General features: G+C 42.4%; 1 protein-coding gene across 2 annotated transcripts in view; it reads left to right on the plus strand.

Moving 5' to 3' along the window:
- LOC147730798 (protein phosphatase 1 regulatory subunit 12B-like) overlaps positions 1-19,165 on the plus strand; it is a 654,976-nt gene that overhangs the window by 455,386 nt on the left and 180,425 nt on the right. For both annotated transcript variants that reach the window (XM_086955620.1, XM_086955619.1), the window contains exons 10-13: positions 10,983-11,174; positions 11,907-12,004; positions 12,086-12,277; positions 13,411-13,524. In XM_086955620.1, the coding sequence (XP_086811746.1) occupies positions 10,983-11,174; positions 11,907-12,004; positions 12,086-12,277; positions 13,411-13,524 (596 nt within the window). The remainder of the gene's footprint in view (positions 1-10,982; positions 11,175-11,906; positions 12,005-12,085; positions 12,278-13,410; positions 13,525-19,165) is intronic.

Below are 19,165 nucleotides of genomic sequence, written 5' to 3' on the forward strand. Positions count from 1 at the left end.
AGTCGACCTGCTTGTTATGTACGCGGACCTGGTGTGCAGGTGTCAGGTAAGAGCCCGCTTAGAGGAGACGGAAAGCACCGCCCATCACAGAGGTGGGAGTTTATTGATTGAGGGGTAGATGTGAAGGTCAGTTAGTCAATTTGAAGGACAGTCCACTTTATTGAAATGTACATTTTAATGGGAGACTGCGGTGAAAGGATAGCCATTTTCAGGTCAGAAGTTATCTTTTGCCATATTAATACACATCTCACACGGCGAATACGCTATAATCTACCCATAATGCATTGTCAAAAATTCGCAACTCTGATTAAATGCTGCATCATTCTCGGACGATGTGTCGACATTTCCCACTAGGGCATTTCAGTGAAAAATATTTCTTCAGACACTATGTTACCAAATGAAAGACTGCCCCTATTAGGTCAGGTGTACTGTAAGACAAGGCAGCGGCAGTGGCGGAACAGGTGTTTTGTGTGCCCTGTAATACCACCCTCCCTTTCCTCCCGCTGTTTGAACTGTGGAATAGTCATACTGAAGGTTCAGTCAGTGGGCCCCTGTGGGTCACGGCGCCACTGCACCCGCTACACAGATAAAAGTTACGCCCCAGGACAGTAGTGACAGCCAGGCACGCCCTTGAGCTGCATGGGCATCGACTGAGTGGCGCAGGTGTTGTGTTGCAAGGGGAGTCTGGCAATGACTGTGCCACCTTTGTTTTTTGGCAGGAAGTGGACTAATTTGACATTTTACAGTAAACCCCTTTTTGTTTTTTAATTATTCTGCTGCTGTTTTACTGCGCCTATTCTCTCTGTGAGCTAAACGTGCACCATGTTGTCTTACACCGATCCTGTTCTCGCAGTGAGAGAGGGAATCCTGCCAGCCTGAATAATGATTGTTTGGCACCTGTTCTTGGGTGTGAGGCAGCTTGCAAAGTTGCCGCCATTGCCAAGCTTGGTCTGTGTGTGAAGGAAGCTTGCACTGCATACTGTAGTGCACATCTGTGATGACTGCATGAGGGATGCATGGGCAGCTGGCTCCGAAGCTCTCCCTGTAATGTGAGTGGGGAGCTCAGGATGCTACTGTGAGACCTGCACCTGTTCTGGCACAGCTCTCTGTGCAGTCCTTGCTCCCTGTGCGAGAGGCGCGGTCTGTGCTGTAGCCTTATGTGTGTGGGAAGCTCGCTCAGCTCCCTGTGCAGGAGGAGAAGCAATAGGTCTCGCATTTGCGAGAGATTAAGCTATTGACATTGTAAATGGCAATGCCATTTATTTATCTGTTTTCAAAACCAACACATAAATAAAAAGTTTGTCATTTACAATGCCAATAGCTCTAACTTTTGCAAAGGCGAGATAGTTGCATTGTAAATGCTTGTTTTTATCAGTGGGAATATGGTTTGGGTTGGCTGAATCTGGTATATGCTTCATTGTAGATGGTTGTTTCCAGGATTTTAACTCTCGAAGACGGACACACCTGTATGTCAGAGGGAGTGTGTTCCCAAAAAGTCATAGATTCAAGCAGCGAGTGGCCGTTGCCACAATTATCTGCTCTTCTCTCGCTGAGAGCGAATGTGTTTGTTGGAAGGCTCTGTTGTGGCGTTTGAAGCATGCCTTTGGGAGTCTTGAGGAGTCTGGGACCTTGGAGTTACTCTTTGACTGCGATGCCCTCTTGCTTCATTGAAAGCCAATGGAAAGAAAATCAAATATCGATTCTAAGAAAATATACCCTCAGACATGTAAACCCCAATTGAATTACCAGAACATGGGTGGGGGAGCTCACTGCAGAAAACTGCACCTTAAGGAAACAAATGAGATTGCACACACCCCCACAGAACATTTCCCTACGTGGTCATAGGTGTCCCAGTATTCTCAGCTGTGTCAGCTGGCTGAAGACGTGGGAATGTGCATTATTGCACTGTAAATTTCCCTTTATCTACCTTTTTAAGGGGTACTCCACCCTTATTTGAGAGTTGGGATCATCCAGACATAAACCGCTTGGCAATTCACCTTACCAGCATATGGAATACAATTGCCTCACTGATGGGCGTCCTGATGACATCCCTAGAGGATGATCTGATGTTGGATAAGGCAGGGGTATTACTATATGCTTTTCCTCTGTCTCCTCCAATCCCAAAGTCCCTCCAGAATATTCTTGACCCAGGATATTTGGTCATCTTGTTGCTCTAGTACGGCTCTGCCAATTACAGTTCTTTGACTCACCCTGTCCCTTTTATAGAGATTATAGAGACCACGTGTCCAGTAAAGGAGGAATGAACTTCTCCCTACGGTGCCCAACTGGACTACATAGTTCCTGCAGAGCTAGCATTTGCACACACTGCAGAGAGACTGAAGTTCTAGAAAGGCCGCCTCCAGAGGTTAGTACAGTACAAACGGTTCTGTTTTTGGCTTTGGGTGGTGGTGAAGAACATCATCCTGCTCACTTGTTCGGTGAATAATATCATGCTATATCTTTGTACACCACATAGATGAAGTGGGTGCAGACTGACACCCTTAGTAGTTAATTTGTGGTAAGTTGGGCTTATTAGAGAAGACGTGATGTATATTTCTCCATGATTTAAAGACAGCTGGTTGGTCTGAGGCATCCGTTTCAGGTTCCCTTGGTTCTCATTGACTTCAGTCTCATCATAAATCGGCTCTTGTGGAAAGTCCTCAAGGTTTTGGCTCATGAGGCCTGAAGATTCTCTAAAGAAAGAAGTTTTTCTTGGTTGTAACATCGGCCAAGTGCATCAATGAGCAGCAAGTCATGACCATTTACGTAATTGTACCACAACAAGGGATTCCTTCAAAGATTTTCAGAATTTCATTTGAAGTAGATCGATCTCCTGACATTCTTTCCACGTCTTTTGGCCTGCCCACATTTTATTGGCATTATGCTCTCTACGCTCAATCCCAAGCTGATGCTGTGATTGACTAGGATTTTTGTACCACTGACTTAAACGGCTGCCTTCTCATCATTCTGAATGACTGGAGTCTATTCACAAACATGAGAATAGAAAAAAGCCAAGTAAAAAGAGTGGGATAAAGTTAGCTCCATGGTGACTAATTTTCTTAATCCAAAAGTTCTTTCCTATTCCTATTTTTGTATGGGTTATACAAAAGAGAGAGGATGTGGTCTTGCGTCTAGAGCGGTCGACCTCGACGCTGGGGAACCCGCTTCGAGTCTTTGCAGGGATGCTCAACATCCTGTGATTCCAGGCAAATCACTTAATCTCCCTGTGCATAAAAAAAAAATGAATGTTTCCGTCTGTAACGCAACTGGTGCTCATGTAAAGTGCTCTTATACCTTAGGGTCAAGTTTGCGCTATATAAAACTCAAGGGGAAAAAGAGAGTATTGAGTCTCCATAAAGGTGATTTTGTCCTTTCTTGATTGTAAACCATGTTATAAAAATAAATTGCTGGGGCACTTCGGGCTGAGGTGACTACAGCAATGCCCCATTAATATTGGCTTACAACCCAGGAAAAATAGCTAGGCCCAGACTATGATGGTCTTTGTTGCTGCACATGCTTGCTAATCATTTTCATCTTACAACACTTTTTTGCATGGTCGCTCAGGAAATTTCCACTAACATGCCGTCCAGAACAAATGCTAAAATTGTATATCTGAAGTTGAAAAGTGCCATTTTAGTAGTCTGACTCCTTGAACCCTAAAGGCTCACCTAAATTTGATACTGGTACATTAATTACGAAGGAGGCTACATAGCCTTATTTCAAATAGCAACAATTTTATATCTCCTGTAAGGCAGTTTCAGGTTTACTGGTTGACATTTCTTAACTTTTACCTCACTATCTGTATCTCAATTTAGTCTGTATAATCCTATTGTTAGAGTTAATTGAACAGCGGAATGTGTATCGTAAGAAGCTTGCCACTCCACTTTATAGAGTGCCAGTTTTACTTACCTTATCGAAGAATTAAATAAGGAAATTTCCCCATAAATGAATAGATCTGAACATGTGTGTCCTGTTTAGGTTGAGCCTAGTGCAACGCGCATGCGTTGCTCTAGGAGAGGGCTTCATTGAATCATACCAGACTTCCCAGAGACTTCTACATGTGGGTCGGACTCCTCCCACACATTTAATTGGCCTTTGCGTGTGGCTTTCAATAATGAAAGCACGCAAATGGCAAAAGACAGGTGCCTGTCCAGCCTTTCCTCTAAACGTTCACTCCCATGGCCTTTCGGTCTCTGGATCGATCAGCGGCGCGCAGTGTGCCAGCTGCATTCCTTAAATTCCTTGCAGCTCACTCGCTGGCTTGTTTTGTTTTTATAATAGCGCCCGGCGCTTCCTGGAGCCGCCACACAAATAGCCCACTGAGCCTCCATGGATCTGCGTTTACAGGGGCTCTTGTGTAAGTTTCACACCGTGCACGCGCACACACCACTGGTGGGCTTGTTTGAGTTTGATGAAATGCATGACCTTTTATAAGCAGTCCCTTTAATAGATTATCCAGTGAACCTCCTGTTCACAAGTACTACTCTGTTTCAAACCTGTTACAATGACTAGTGACCCTTCATGTCATTGCGTTTATTTTTGAAGCTCAAAAGAAAAGTGCATGCTCCTTCCCTGTTTGCCGCCAAACCTTCATTCTGATCTGACCCTCGCGTGATAGAAACAATCACAAAAGGATAATTCCCTTGATTTAGATATGTCTACGTGAATTACAAATTTTTGAAACACACTTCAATATGTTCAAAGTGCAATAGAAACATTATAAAAAACACGTTACATTTTTTCAAAAGACATTTTTTTTTAAGCTAAATAACACTGACATAAGAAATTGCATATATAGTTTATTATATTGCCAAGTTGGCTAAAATCATTAAAAAAAGAGTTGTTTTAACTTTGTATTCACCAGAAATAATATACAACAAAGAAACAACTGTTAAATCTATACATTCAATTCATTCGTGATCGCACTTTTCAACAAACAATAAAAAAATTTTTTTTTAAAAAGGTTTGTTAAACCTGCATAAAAAAGAGACCTATTTCACATCACTTAATACATTGATTATGACCTGCATAACCAAGGACAATGAGACAACAAAAATGCAAAACGACATTAACCTTGTCTGATCTATTTGCACATTGATATTAAACCAACAGAGGTCCATCTATTAACTTAAATTTTGCACCCTCCTTCTGGCTTTTAGTTAATTGTGCTCTTTGTGCGTCGACCCGTTTCGGCGGATTCTCCTAAATTAATACCGCCTTTTTCAAGACAATAAATTGTACATTGTTGTCTCTCAGAACTTCCTCAAACTGTTCCTACAAACAAATACAAATACATCAATTAGTTTTTTTTTTACTGCCATTAAAACAATTCATAATGCTGCCTAGATCTCAGTGTTATTGTTGTCGCTAATCTCCTGTTTGATTATGTTCCACCATTTGGTTCAATTGGGAATTAAGTCACAGATTTTGACATATTTTATCTTCCACCCTGGGTCTCTCTTGATCAATTCCATGTTTAAAAAAGGCTCTGCGGGACTGATAAGAGTAACTGGACTATTTTAAACGCCTTATCGTCTAGTTGATTATATTTGCTCACCTTACTCTCCTTATTGGTGGCCCTTAAGGAACAAGACAAAAATATTTGAGTTGATTGGCATAAACAAAGATTCTCCTCTAGATTTTCGTTAAGACCTTCCCTCGAATATTCCCTATCTCGGGAATGGCTCTGAATGGGAACATAAAATCCATTTCCTAATATTAATCTCCTGGAGCTTTATCCAAGATGTACATCTTGCGGGTCTGTTAACGTCTCCACTATTCAAATTACCTTGCTATCCAGCTAACAATAATAGCCTGGTATCAGGATGGTCCTGTTGGAGTAGCGTGTCGCTAACAGTGCTCTCCTAGGTGCACTCTGGTCGTTATCTCCTCCGTGCTGTTTTAAAATAAATGAAAGGCCTCCTGTCAACTCTCTATTTTTAAAGGATTACCTCCTATTTGACTATTTTCTTCCTCTATTTCTAAAAAACCTGTTATTGCCGGGTGTAGTTTTGAAATGATTTTAATGGTCCTTCGTTATTCCCTCTGTACGTGGCCTTGGCTGGAGTATCCGTCTATTATAAAAGAGGGTAAGATAGAGTTTACGAGCAGAACGCCACTTCCTAACTCACGAAACAATACCCGACGAAAGCGACCTGCCCCGTTACACAATACACCTCATTTAATATGTTTTACTAATGTTACATAGTTATTCATTGGCACCATAAAGCCTTTCTCCCCGCACAGTTCAACCACTTGAATGCCCACTGCACCTCTTGTACTGGCGAAAAGCATCTGAATTGAAGTAGACTAGAGCGGTTTTAGCTGCGTTTTGTTTTCTCCCTACAGGAAATGAATACCAAGGAGTTGATCTTGCTGTTGCAATTTCAGCTGCCACTTACATCCTATTGGGTGGAGCAGCTCGGTTTCCTTGCCAACCTTGCAGGCTGCTGGCAGCTGTGTTTAGTCAGCTGTGTGCAGCATGGGGTAACCCCCTCCAAAGGTGCTTCAAAGAATCATGCATTCCCAAAAGTGAGGCAGCCATTTCTTTTACATCAATCCACCTGTCTGAGCTCTACAAAACACTACGTTTATAACCTATCAAGCGGCCAGGAAAAGGGCAACACATTAACGTATGGCTTTACACAGATTGTGATTTAGGCCCACTTCAATGAAATACGAGTAAATTATCAAATCTACTTATGGGTTGATGGTCAACGCACTCATGGTAAGAAGCCGTCCCTTCATGAAAAAATAAAAGCAAAAAACACATCATCTAAATAACAAAATAAAAAAAACAGTCAACAAACCTTTATCATTATCATCGGAAATGAGCCAATTAAAACCTCTCTTTATGCGGCACATCAACCCAAAGACAGCAAATACAGGACTTCACTTGGTGTTACATGAAACACAAGTGAGCACGTCTGGTCTGAAATAACAAGAAAGCTCATTTATGGTTGCAAGCTTTCTTCTGGCTTCTAGATCAACTTGCATTCTATTCTATAGGTGCCATCCGAAACCTCAGTGTTACACCAGAAGTAATGAGGTGTCTCTCAATGGCATAACCCATCATCCTTCTTAGCCCACCCCCCAAACAAAGTTTGCCCTGTCCGGTTTATTTCAATTTTGGTCCTGCTTTTTTAAAGTGTACACAGTAAAATTAAATTCAAGCTTTGTTTAATATATGTTTCTTCCCACGGAGACCGCTTTTCCATCTAACTCAATGTTCTAATTCTACAAGTCTGTGACCGCATTACTGTGAAATTACAAACAAACAAGCTTTTTCTGTAAGAAACATGTCATTATTGGTGTGATTTGAAAACAAAACAAAAATAAGTTTCCATTTCTCGTAAATTAGCTCAAAGGTTCTTACTAGTGTTGCTTTAATGAACATGGGTTTACAACATAAGGTATGTGTAAAACGCATATTTTGTTTTATCCTTTTAAAGTTTAAACAACATCAATTTAAGACTGAGCATTTACGATTTTTAAAAAAAACGTCCCTTCCTCCCTACTTTTGAATTCTGCCCACTTTGGTTTCTGTTCACCCAGTCCCCACTGCTTGTCTCTTCTCTCCATCTCATGCCTTTTATGTTCTTCTGCATCCTGCTCCCCGACTAAAGGGCCTTACCGGCAACTTTGTTAACAAGAAGTAGCATATCCAATAGGTCTCCCTTATGGGACCTTATAAGTATTAAGTTATGCAACACAATATCCTTGGTGCAATAACATTAACTGTTGAATGGCTAAACACTTATAAGGTCCCAAAGGAGAGACCTTTTGGCTATGCCATTACTTGTTTTAACAGTCATACACACAATTTTTATGTTCCATAGAATACAAAATGAGCATTTAGCTGTTAAGGACTAGAACCCTCACTCACCAGAAGGTGGCATGCTTTATCATTAGGCTCCCTCCTCACACAAGGACTGCAAGATACCTTGTGTGGGCTACAACTGCCACATGCACTTTTTCTGACCCGTACGTCTGATATATGTTCCTTGCTTTGCAACCAGGCAGTGTGTTAATACTAATAATAAAAATAAATGTTTGTGGCACGGTTAGTTCATCGAGAATTAAAGAAACTTGATTTCATAATTTGTTTTTTTTTCCTACAACAACATTCCTTTAAGTTTTCATTAGTTAAAGCTTCTACTTTTATAAACATTAAATTAATCATTCTCTTGCATATCCATTTCATCTACGCCCAAGCCAAGACGTGTTCTGAGATGCTTGTTGCTTTTTCAAGGCTTGAGACAAATGAACTCAAAGAAAATAAATTTATATTTCTAATCTAAACACAAATATTTAAGTTATCAAAAATTCAAATAACTCCACAGATCACAACTTTATTATCCAGTTATCTGAGGCTTCTAATTGTACCTCATTTTAAAAGGGTGCAGTGCAACCCACTATTCTTAATCTTCAATTCGCAGCGAACATTTTTTTTGGTGTGTGTTAACTCACATGATTTGCTCTAGCAGAATTACGCAAAATTACGAAAACATTATGCAAAATTACATGAAATGCATCTTACGCGCCAAAAATTTCCAGAATGGTCCTTTTGGTAAAATGTCAACTTAAAAATGTTATTTCAACCTGCTTTCTGGTAGCTCGCATTCAAATCGCTGGTGATTACGCTCAAATGTATCTTTTTGTTATAAAAAATTATTTGAACGATCCAGCTCAGATAGAAGATTGTAATTGTAAAGAGTATTGAATTGAAAAGTTTGGTGACTGCCCATGTTAAAGGAACATACGCTCGCATTTAAAACACTGCTGATAGTCTTCGGATTTGAGGTTTTGCACCCAAAAATTAGCTGAAAGGGCTACTCACGTATAAAAAATATTACCTGAGCAGTACATCTTACATTCAAATTTCCCCCTGAAATTACGCAGTATGGCACTAGTGTAATAACAATTTCGCCCAGTCTTACAATGTCTTACTTTTTGAAACCTTAATTTTGTGTAGTAGTTAACTTAAATTCGTAATGTTTTGTATAAATAAAGGATATTGAGTACAATTAATTTTGAAAAATATTAAAAATTGGGTATTGAGTTCAAAGTTCACATAATTATTATGTTTTCGATTTAAAGAACTTTGCTGAGTTATGGAAAAATCAAAAATTTTGGCTATAGCCTTCCAGATCTTCCATTATCTTTTTTCTCTCAGCTTGATTTCCCTTGACATATTTGCATTATTTCAAAATGTAATTTATTTATTTTTTATTCTGGTTCTATTAGAAAGAGTATTTCCAAGGTCAAAGTTCCATGATACTGGCGTAATCTTGTGATATTTATCATTATGCTTGTTAAGTGAAGTTACTGAAGTTATGGTGTTAGACCACATTGTACAGTTATGTGCCATTCATTGCAAACATATATTGTGAGCACATGGTGCAACTGTCCATTGCAGCGTTTTTTTTTTTTTACGCTATTGTTTTAGCATGAATTACTCCTTTGCGTCCAAAATAGAATGCCAGATGACTGTTTTACATTTCACAAAATTACCTGTAATGTGGATACTTTTTTCACAATTACACAGAATCACGCTAAAACGAAGTTTGCAAATTTCACGCACTCCAGCTGTGTTAAGTCTATCCGACATCTTTTGAAGATTTCCACTTGCTACCTAATTTACAGCTTGCTAGAGTGTGAATGATCCATACTGAAAATATGTTCCTTTCCTACCTGTAAGACTGGTTGTGCAGCTTAGGAGCTTTCATAATATTGGTACCACCCATTTTTCCCTAGCGGCATTGATCTGATTGAGATGTTCTGTAGTTATGACGGCTCTTTTAGGAATTTGAAGTCCTAAGTATTACATAACTAAGGATTTCAAATTCTAATATGCATGCATAGAACTCTGCTATGTTGCTCTGTAAAATGTATTACCAGATGTGTTGAGAGTTGGTTAAGTTTTTGAACCTTGTAAGCAAATCAAGGAGTGTGTTTAACTTCATTGTTGCTGTTTTTATACTTATTCAGTACATCCATTGTGAGATTCCCTAATGGAGTTAGTGATATTTTGAATTTATAAATTATCTTGCGCAATTTATCATTACGCTTGTTAACCAAAGTTCCTGAAATTGTGTAATTACACCACGTTGCACAATTGTGTGCCATTCAATGCAAAAATGTATTGTGAGCATATGGGAACAGTGCAAATGACCAGAATGCGAGCGGCTGCTGTTTGCAGCGCGTTTATTTCTATTTTTTTTTTACGCTATCTTTTAAGCATAAATTACTCCTTTGTGTCCAAAACGGACATGAGGACTCTTTTCTAGCTCAAATATAACACTGAATGCTGATTTAACATTTCATAGAAACACTTGCAATGTGAGCAATTTTTCCAAATTACTCGGATTTCGCACACCCCTGCTGTTAAATCTGTCTGACAACTTCTGACGATTTTCCCTTGCTACTTAATCTACAGCATATGAGGGTGTAAATGATCCATAGTGAAAATATGTTCCTTTACTACCTGTAACTCCGGTTTTGCAGCTTGGTACTTTCATAATATTGGTACCACCCATCTTTCCCTTGCGGCATTGATTTGATCGAGTCTGTAAATGTGACTGCTCTTTTAGCTGAAGTCCTGTGTTATTACATAAGTAAGAATTACAGAATCTAATATGCATGCACAGAACTCTATGTTGCTCGATAAAATATAGTTGCCGGATTTGTTAAGAATTGGCTAATCTTATGAACCTTGTAAGTGAATCAAAGAGCGTGTTTAACTCCGCTGTTGCTGTTTTTATAATAATCCTGTACACCCACAGTGAGATCCCCTAATAGGATTAGTGACATAGGACTCGTATTAATTATTCAACAATTGACGTGATGCAGTTTACTATCTTGCTTTAACCATTTCACTAGCTCCCCCCCCCCAAAAAAATGTTGATTTAATATTTGACTTCGTGATTGTCGCCTCCCAGGCTGGTACATAAGTCTACTGATTTTTTTTTTTGTCTGTGTAGACTCAAGTATCGAAAGAGGAAGAAAAGTCTGGACCGACCCCTGGAGCTTGGCGCACCACACTTCGCAAAACTGGCAGCTACGGTGCTCTAAACACAGCTACCACTCAATCAGAGGAGCCAAAGAACAAAGATCCGGGGCTTCCAAAATCTGCCTCCAGTCCCAGGCTGGCAAGTGAACTTACTGACATGCGAGTGAGTAAGCTCTTTCTTACACAAGTAGGATTGCAGTATGGGCCGCAAAATATGAACTATGCGTGTAAACCCTTGGTGTGGTCTCAAGCAAGGGAAGAAAGTTGGTGACATAGACAGATCTCCACCGTTTGTATATCCATCTGTCTTGCTTCATGCTCAAGCACGTCCATCAGAGTTTTAGTCATTAGACTGTTGTAAACAGTCAGACTACACTTCAGGTTAGCCAAACGTTCAACCAGCATTTTCTAAGATTCATTGAGGGTCTTTGATACTGTGCAATATTTGTCTGTCCATGTGATATAAGGTTTGTTCTTGAATCTTTTACTGTTTGTCTTTTATGAAATGGTCCAGGTCTCTCTTTATTATTTTCTTGTGGTGTTGTAACTGTACTTCCTTCAAAAGGTGCAGTAATATTCTCCAGTTTTTGATGTAATTTTTCTTACTGGGTTTACACAGTGTCCATCTCTCCAAGAGTCTTTGTTTCTGTTTACTTAAATCGGTTAGGTTCTGTGTCTATAATTCTAGTGTTGGTAAGTGTCATTAATGCAGGGATGTTGTCTTAGACCTTCCCCTTAGGTTGTACTATATTATCTTGTGGCACCAATGTGTCTGTCATTCAACTTAAGGTGGTGCTGGTTCCGCAGGATTCATGCTCGAATGGCCCTGGTCCTCTGTCCCTGCATCTGTCTGTCTGGAGTTGGAATGTGCTTGAATGTCTCTCTCTCCTGGCAGGGTAAAGAAGTTACAGAGCCTCGCTTGGCAAGGGTCCCCCCAACTCCAACACGGCGTCTGTTTGGTAACCAGGAAAGCAGCCAGGAAAACACAAACCGGTGGGTGCCAATAATTTGGTTTCCTTTCTAATTAGATCCCTATTTTGCTATCTTCTGCTTGACTGTTTGTGTCTTCCCTAGCGATTCTCTAACTCAGGTGGCTCGCAGCGGCTCCTACACACGTCCACGTCAGGGCAGTGAGAGCGGAGACATAGGCCTGAACCGGGCAGGATCACAAACAAGGAGGTTTGGTGAATCTGATGGAGGGAAGAAGGAACCCAGCACACCTCAACCTGCTGACTCCACAATGAGCAGTTCCTCCTACCAGAGAAGGTAAGAGACTCTGAAGTTGTGTAGTAAGTTTAAGGAGAGCAACGTGTAGGGCGCGTATACCACTGAGAATCCTGCAATCGTCTGATATCCTGAGAGTGGATTTTCTTTTCAAGAGGTGTGGATTCCAAAGAGGGCCACGTTTTTTATTCTTGTGATAAGGGAGTAGAATTTAGGCACATAAGAGTTAGGCTTTGTATTTCAGTTTTCTTAGTGCAGTGTGTCATTCATCTGATATTGATGGAGACAGAAGCCACATTTTAATGTCTGTGGGAGTAAGGGTCCAGGCTTGGACATGTGTGTTGCAGGGGACTGAATGTATGGTTGCAAGTGCAGTGATCATCATTTAAGGTCCCAGTCGACATGGATCAGAATGTTTGAGTTGGCTGGTGCCAGTATCTAAAATATCTGGTAGGAGGATCCAGCAATTAACATCAGTTGTGGTAGCATTAACGGTGTAGGACATCTCTGGTCAGGTGGAAGACTTTGAGGACCCTGGAGGCATGGTTTGCTGCTTCCCATGACATTTCAATCTGTGAGCAAAGTGTTAGTTGTTGGAAGTTTTCACATATTTTTCAATTTGAGCTCCCATGGACCAGCTGTGGGGAAGGGACCAGAGTTAGGATTATGTGGGAGCAAGTGTAAGTGTTTTGACTTCTTGGTGGCAGGGCTAACAGAAGGATCACAATGTGGCACCCTTTGCCACAGGGAGTACGAATTTGTAACCTCTTCTAGCATAAACCAGAATTTCTGTTTCACTTGGAGTACAGGGCGCTTTATGTGATTACAGTCTGTGATGCTACAGATCAGAATCCAAATGAGCAGTAGCCAGAAATAAAGCTCATTTGGAGAAGAGGTCAGTGTTGCGATAAATTAACCTAATTTGTTGTATTTACCAATAAAAATAAATGGGCCCAGTGACGGATATACCCTGAAACATGGTCAATGTCATGGGCTCCTGTGGGAATAGAATAAAATGGCGAGCTCTGGTAAACAGGCAAAATGTTAATTACATGTGACATTGGCAAGAAGTTGTACTATCTGTAGAGCTTTAAATCAAAACACTACAAAATGAGAGAAATGGAAGAACAGAAGCATACATTTTTTTCTGATTTTATTCAATGGTGTATTTTTAGTTCTTCATATGGACGTAAAGCAGAGGCTCCAGTTTCTACATCATCTGCTACAAGTATTCCATCCTCTGTTCTTGCAACCCAGACGGCATCCACAGCTGGAACCTCCTCCTCTCGGTGAGGCTCCATTTCTTGACTGCCTGTCTACCCACTCACTTATCCATTACACAACCTGTTGGTGGCCAGTTCTACCTCGGTGTTCAGTTTACTTTTCCTTTTTTAAGTGTGTTTGTTCTGCAAATGCGTGAATTCCCTTTCTGTAAGTGTTTGGTTTCAATCCCTGCAGTTTTCTGCGTCTCCCTCTGTGCTGTTTGTCTTCCATCTGTCCAGTTTGCTGATTCTGTCACTCTTGCTATGCTGGCTGTCTCTGTTTCTCTCTCTCCCTCAGCATGGTTTTTAACTCTGGCTCTGTGGGAATGTGTCTCTCTGACTCGGTGGGGGTCTTGGTTTCAGGCCACACAAGTTTGTGTGTGTTAGGCTGCATGGGTCTTTGCTGTATCTGCCTCGCATGTTATTCTGCATGTTTCTCTTCAGCCATGCTGCATCTATTTATCGTTCGGTGTTGTTGACAGCAACTTGGTGTACAGATTTTTTTCTCCTGCTAAACTGGTTTGTGTCCCTGATTATGCAGGTATTCTCACTGTTCTCTGTCACTGTTCAAATAATGTCGTTCTCACTGTTCAAGTTGTCTCTCGATGTGCAGTTTGTGAATCTTTCTGTGTAGCATACATATCTCTCTCTTAATTGACTAACTCTCACTGTGCACCTTCCACTATGTACTTACTGCTGTTCTTACTGATTTTCTTTTATTGCTGAGCTGTCACTGTACTTCCTATTCTGGTGCTCCCTGTTAGTTCTCCATCCTGGTGTTTCTATTTAGCTCTCCATCCTTGTAATCCACTTGGCTCTAATTCATGGTGTTCCCCTAGGCTTTCAGTCGTGGTGCTCTCCTTTGCCAAATGGGCCTGGTCCTCTCCTTTCCTCGCAGTGTCTCTCATTAATGTTTCCATTATCCAGTTTACTATTATTTTATAGTTCCTTTTTTTCGATCATTGCTGCCTATTGTCTTCATTAACCTTCCTTCTTGTCTTCCCTTTGCGCACTTCATTGTTTTATTGCTATGAGGTTTTCCAATCTGCTTGGTTATGACAACTTTTGGACTGTTGTTGAGTCGAAGATCCTCTTATTGGTTATGTTAAGTTGCGTTGCCCAGCTCCTGCATGTTTTCCGCCCAGTCCTCTACATTTTTTCTGATTATAACGCAAGCTTATAGGAATTAAACCTGTTTTACTGAATGTGAGACATCAGAGCTGTTCCCTGATGTTTAGGGGAGCCCAAAGATGACACTTTTTTGTGAGAGTGACAGTCCCATGTGCTAAGGCTAAACAAGACTGACCACGTTGGCGGCATGAGATTCTAGTCCAGGACAGGCCTTTTTACCTATACTCGACTGGGGGATGACCTGCCAACTCCCTATGGGGTATGTTTATTCTCTATCGTAATTGGGGTTCTTTGCCTTAATAATGTGCGAGGATGATTGTGTGTGGATTCACAAGTGTACTTGGATGGGTGAGTGGGAGGCACCCGTTAGTCTCCATGTGTGTTGCACAAGATGGTGGTCTCCTTTGTGTTAATTTGCTGATGGTGATCTCATATTAAAACCTGCAGATATATCTCCTGTCTCCTTGCCCAAGCCAGTTATCTCTGTTGGCTGAATGGAAGTAGGAAGCCGTATCTTTAATATTGCTGCAGCTTTCCTGCCAGAGTGTAGCCCACTTTCCTGTTTGTGATCAAAATTGCTTTGTAAATTGCCCTCCTGATCTGGATCCATTGCCTATCCACCTGGATGAGCCTAAACTGGTTCCAGAAGTAACATCCAGGCTGCATACCACCATCACAATCTGATCTAGTCAGAAACATACACCTCCAGGATTGGATGAGCGCTAATACATTCAAAACATGCAACCTCTCTGTTTGCTGTGCCTGCATACCAGAGCAGGAGAAGTACTGGCTTCCTTAGCCAGTACGGGTTGACTCTGCTACCTAGGAGGTCCTCTGCATAGTCGCACAGTGAGATGATAACCCAACCAGGCATCAGACTGCTGTGAATTGCACCTGTATCTGCAAAGTAATACTGGGTCTGGAAGCCATGATGAGATGCCTTGCTGGCAGCTGTAGAGGAAAGAATACATTACAAGTCTGCAAGAAGAGCTGAAGTGCCGTATCCTGGAAGAAACAACCTGCTCCACAGGTGAACATCTAGGGCCACCTGTGTGAAGGTCCGTTATCCGAAAGTCTCAACTGGCAAACAAAGTTCATAGGTCGCACGCTACTCCACCATTACAGCGTGTGTACCCCAGGAGCATCATGGTAGATGTTGTTTTCTCAAAGCGGGTGCGCTTAACAAAGTTCCGAAGTGTGATGCATGATTGCAGGCCAACTCTGGACACCGGTGTTTCTGGATTTTTGTCCTTCATCAGCAGAGTGTAGGATGAGTGTCAGGGGTTGCTGTGCAGGCTGCCAAAGTGTTATCAGGTATGGTACCTCTCCAGGCGCGTAGGGCGTTAACCTGAGCTCGTCAGCTCGAAGGCTCAAGGGAGCCGTAGTTACGTACAAAGTTCATAGGTCGCACGCTACTCCACCATTACAGCGTGTGTACCCCAGGAGCATCATGGTAGATGTTGTTTTCTCAAAGCGGGTGCGCTTAACAAAGTTCCGAAGTGTGATGCATGGTTGCAGGCCAACTCTGGACACCGGTGTTTCTGGATTTTTGTCCTTCATCAGCAGAGTGTAGGATGAGTGTCAGGGGTTGCTGTGCAGGCTGCCAAAGTGTTATCAGGTATGGTACCTCTCCAGGCGCGTAGGGCGTTAACCTGAGCTCGTCAGCTCGAAGGCTCAAGGGAGCCGTAGTTACGTACAAAGTTCATAGGTCGCACGCTACTCCACCATTACAGCGTGTGTACCCCAGGAGCATCATGGTAGATGTTGTTTTCTCAAAGCGGGTGCGCTTAACAAAGTTCCGAAGTGTGATGCATGGTTGCAGGCCAACTCTGGACACCGGTGTTTCTGGATTTTTGTCCTTCATCAGCAGAGTGTAGGATGAGTGTCAGGGGTTGCTGTGCAGGCTGCCAAAGTGTTATCAGGTATGGTACCTCTCCAGGCGCGTAGGGCGTTAACCTGAGCTCGTCAGCTCGAAGGCTCAAGGGAGCCGTAGTTACGTACAAAGTTCATAGGTCGCACGCTACTCCACCATTACAGCGTGTGTACCCCAGGAGCATCATGGTAGATGTTGTTTTCTCAAAGCGGGTGCGCTTAACAAAGTTCCGAAGTGTGATGCATGGTTGCAGGCCAACTCTGGACACCGGTGTTTCTGGATTTTTGTCCTTCATCAGCAGAGTGTAGGATGAGTGTCAGGGGTTGCTGTGCAGGCTGCCAAAGTGTTATCAGGTATGGTACCTCTCCAGGCGCGTAGGGCGTTAACCTGAGCTCGTCAGCTCGAAGGCTCAAGGGAGCCGTAGTTACGTACAAAGTTCATAGGTCGCACGCTACTCCACCATTACAGCGTGTGTACCCCAGGAGCATCATGGTAGATGTTGTTTTCTCAAAGCGGGTGCGCTTAACAAAGTTCCGAAGTGTGATGCATGGTTGCAGGCCAACTCTGGACACCGGTGTTTCTGGATTTTTGTCCTTCATCAGCAGAGTGTAGGATGAGTGTCAGGGGTTGCTGTGCAGGCTGCCAAAGTGTTATCAGGTATGGTACCTCTCCAGGCGCGTAGGGCGTTAACCTGAGCTCGTCAGCTCGAAGGCTCAAGGGAGCCGTAGTTACGTACAAAGTTCATAGGTCGCACGCTACTCCACCATTACAGCGTGTGTACCCCAGGAGCATCATGGTAGATGTTGTTTTCTCAAAGCGGGTGCGCTTAACAAAGTTCCGAAGTGTGATGCATGGTTGCAGGCCAACTCTGGACACCGGTGTTTCTGGATTTTTGTCCTTCATCAGCAGAGTGTAGGATGAGTGTCAGGGGTTGCTGTGCAGGCTGCCAAAGTGTTATCAGGTATGGTACCTCTCCAGGCGCGTAGGGCGTTAACCTGAGCTCGTCAGCTCGAAGGCTCAAGGGAGCCGTAGTTACGTACAAAGTTCATAGGTCGCACGCTACTCCACCATTACAGCGTGTGTACCCCCAGGAGCATCATCCAGAAACACCGGTGTCCAGAGTTGGCCTGCAACCATGCATCACACTTCGGAACTTTGTTAAGCGCACCCGCTTTGAGAAAACAACATCTACCATGATGCTCCTGGGGTACACACGCTGTAATGGTGGAGTAGCGTGCGACCTATGAACTTTGTACGTAACTACGGCTCCCTTGAGCCTTCGAGCTGACGAGCTCAGGTTAACGCCCTACGCGCCTGGAGAGGTACCATACCTGATAACACTTTGGCAGCCTGCACAGCAACCCCTGACACTCATCCTACACTCTGCTGATGAAGGACAAAAATCCAGAAACACCGGTGTCCAGAGTTGGCCTGCAACCATGCATCACACTTCGGAACTTTGTTAAGCGCACCCGCTTTGAGAAAACAACATCTACCATGATGCTCCTGGGGTACACACGCTGTAATGGTGGAGTAGCGTGCGACCTATGAACTTTGTACGTCTCAACTGGCAAAGACTGCCCCAAAGACCTAGGTTACCCAAGCCAACTGCCCAGAAGGTGCCTTTAATCACATTTGGGTCCAAATGGCTCCATCTCCTTTAATCATTGAGGAAACAGGTGTCCCTGATCCATATCTGACCTTTATTAATCCCTTTGCTGCCTATACGTACCTCTGGTCATCCCTGCCTGTTGTGACAAAGTACTGAATTTAGCCTCCTTCGTGAAATGGCTGGAGAAGTTCACCCAGATTTCGGAACTGGTTGGAAAGTCTTTCTACCCCAAGTGGATCAAGAGATATTCTATTTTGATCCTACAGCCCAATAGCCCATTGGACCTACTGGTACATGTTGTACGTAACCACTTACTAAAAAACGTGACGGAGGCCCGTGTTTCTAGAGATACAGTCCACTGCTCAAAGTCACTGAATAGCCAATGGATTGCTATGACGGTTTAACACCCTAGACAGCTTCGATCTCCTCCAAAGCTCACTGGCCTAACAGACTTGTGCCTCCAAATCTGGCATTGGGGGCCGGATAACTATTAACCCATGGACACCACTGTAAAGGATCCTAGCAAATACCTATACATACAATATTTAAACATTGGACTCTTCATTCTTTGGGTGTGTGATTTTTGAGGTATTATTTCAGTTTATTTTTAGGATTGTGGCAGATGCACTGGGAGAATCCAATAGCGAATGCCTGTAGATACCAAAGCCAAATCACTGGATACCGAAACCAAGAGGACAAAGACTGAAATGCTTCTAAGACCCACTGTACAATCAAACAGTCCCCCAATAAGATAACATTGGCCATGTCAACATAACATAGGACTAAATGTTAAATAAACACTAAAAAGCTGCAAACACAGTCTGCATATTTTGGACCGAGAGGGCTAGGCAATCTTGGTTTTCCATGCTTATCTTGGTTTAAAACCATGAATAGCTTTTTTTTTTTTAATAACTCTAAATAGTGTCATTTTCTGTGAGAAAGATAATGACTATCTGGACACTGTTAATTGTTATTTTAAGTGCCACTGTGGACCTAAGTTTTTGTTTTCCATCACCTTCTGTAATAACCCTTGACTGCTTGACCCTGCCATG

The sequence above is a fragment of the Lissotriton vulgaris genome, chromosome 2_1 (genome assembly GCF_964263255.1).
Source record: "Lissotriton vulgaris chromosome 2_1, aLisVul1.2, whole genome shotgun sequence".
Taxonomy (NCBI): domain Eukaryota; kingdom Metazoa; phylum Chordata; class Amphibia; order Caudata; family Salamandridae; genus Lissotriton; species Lissotriton vulgaris.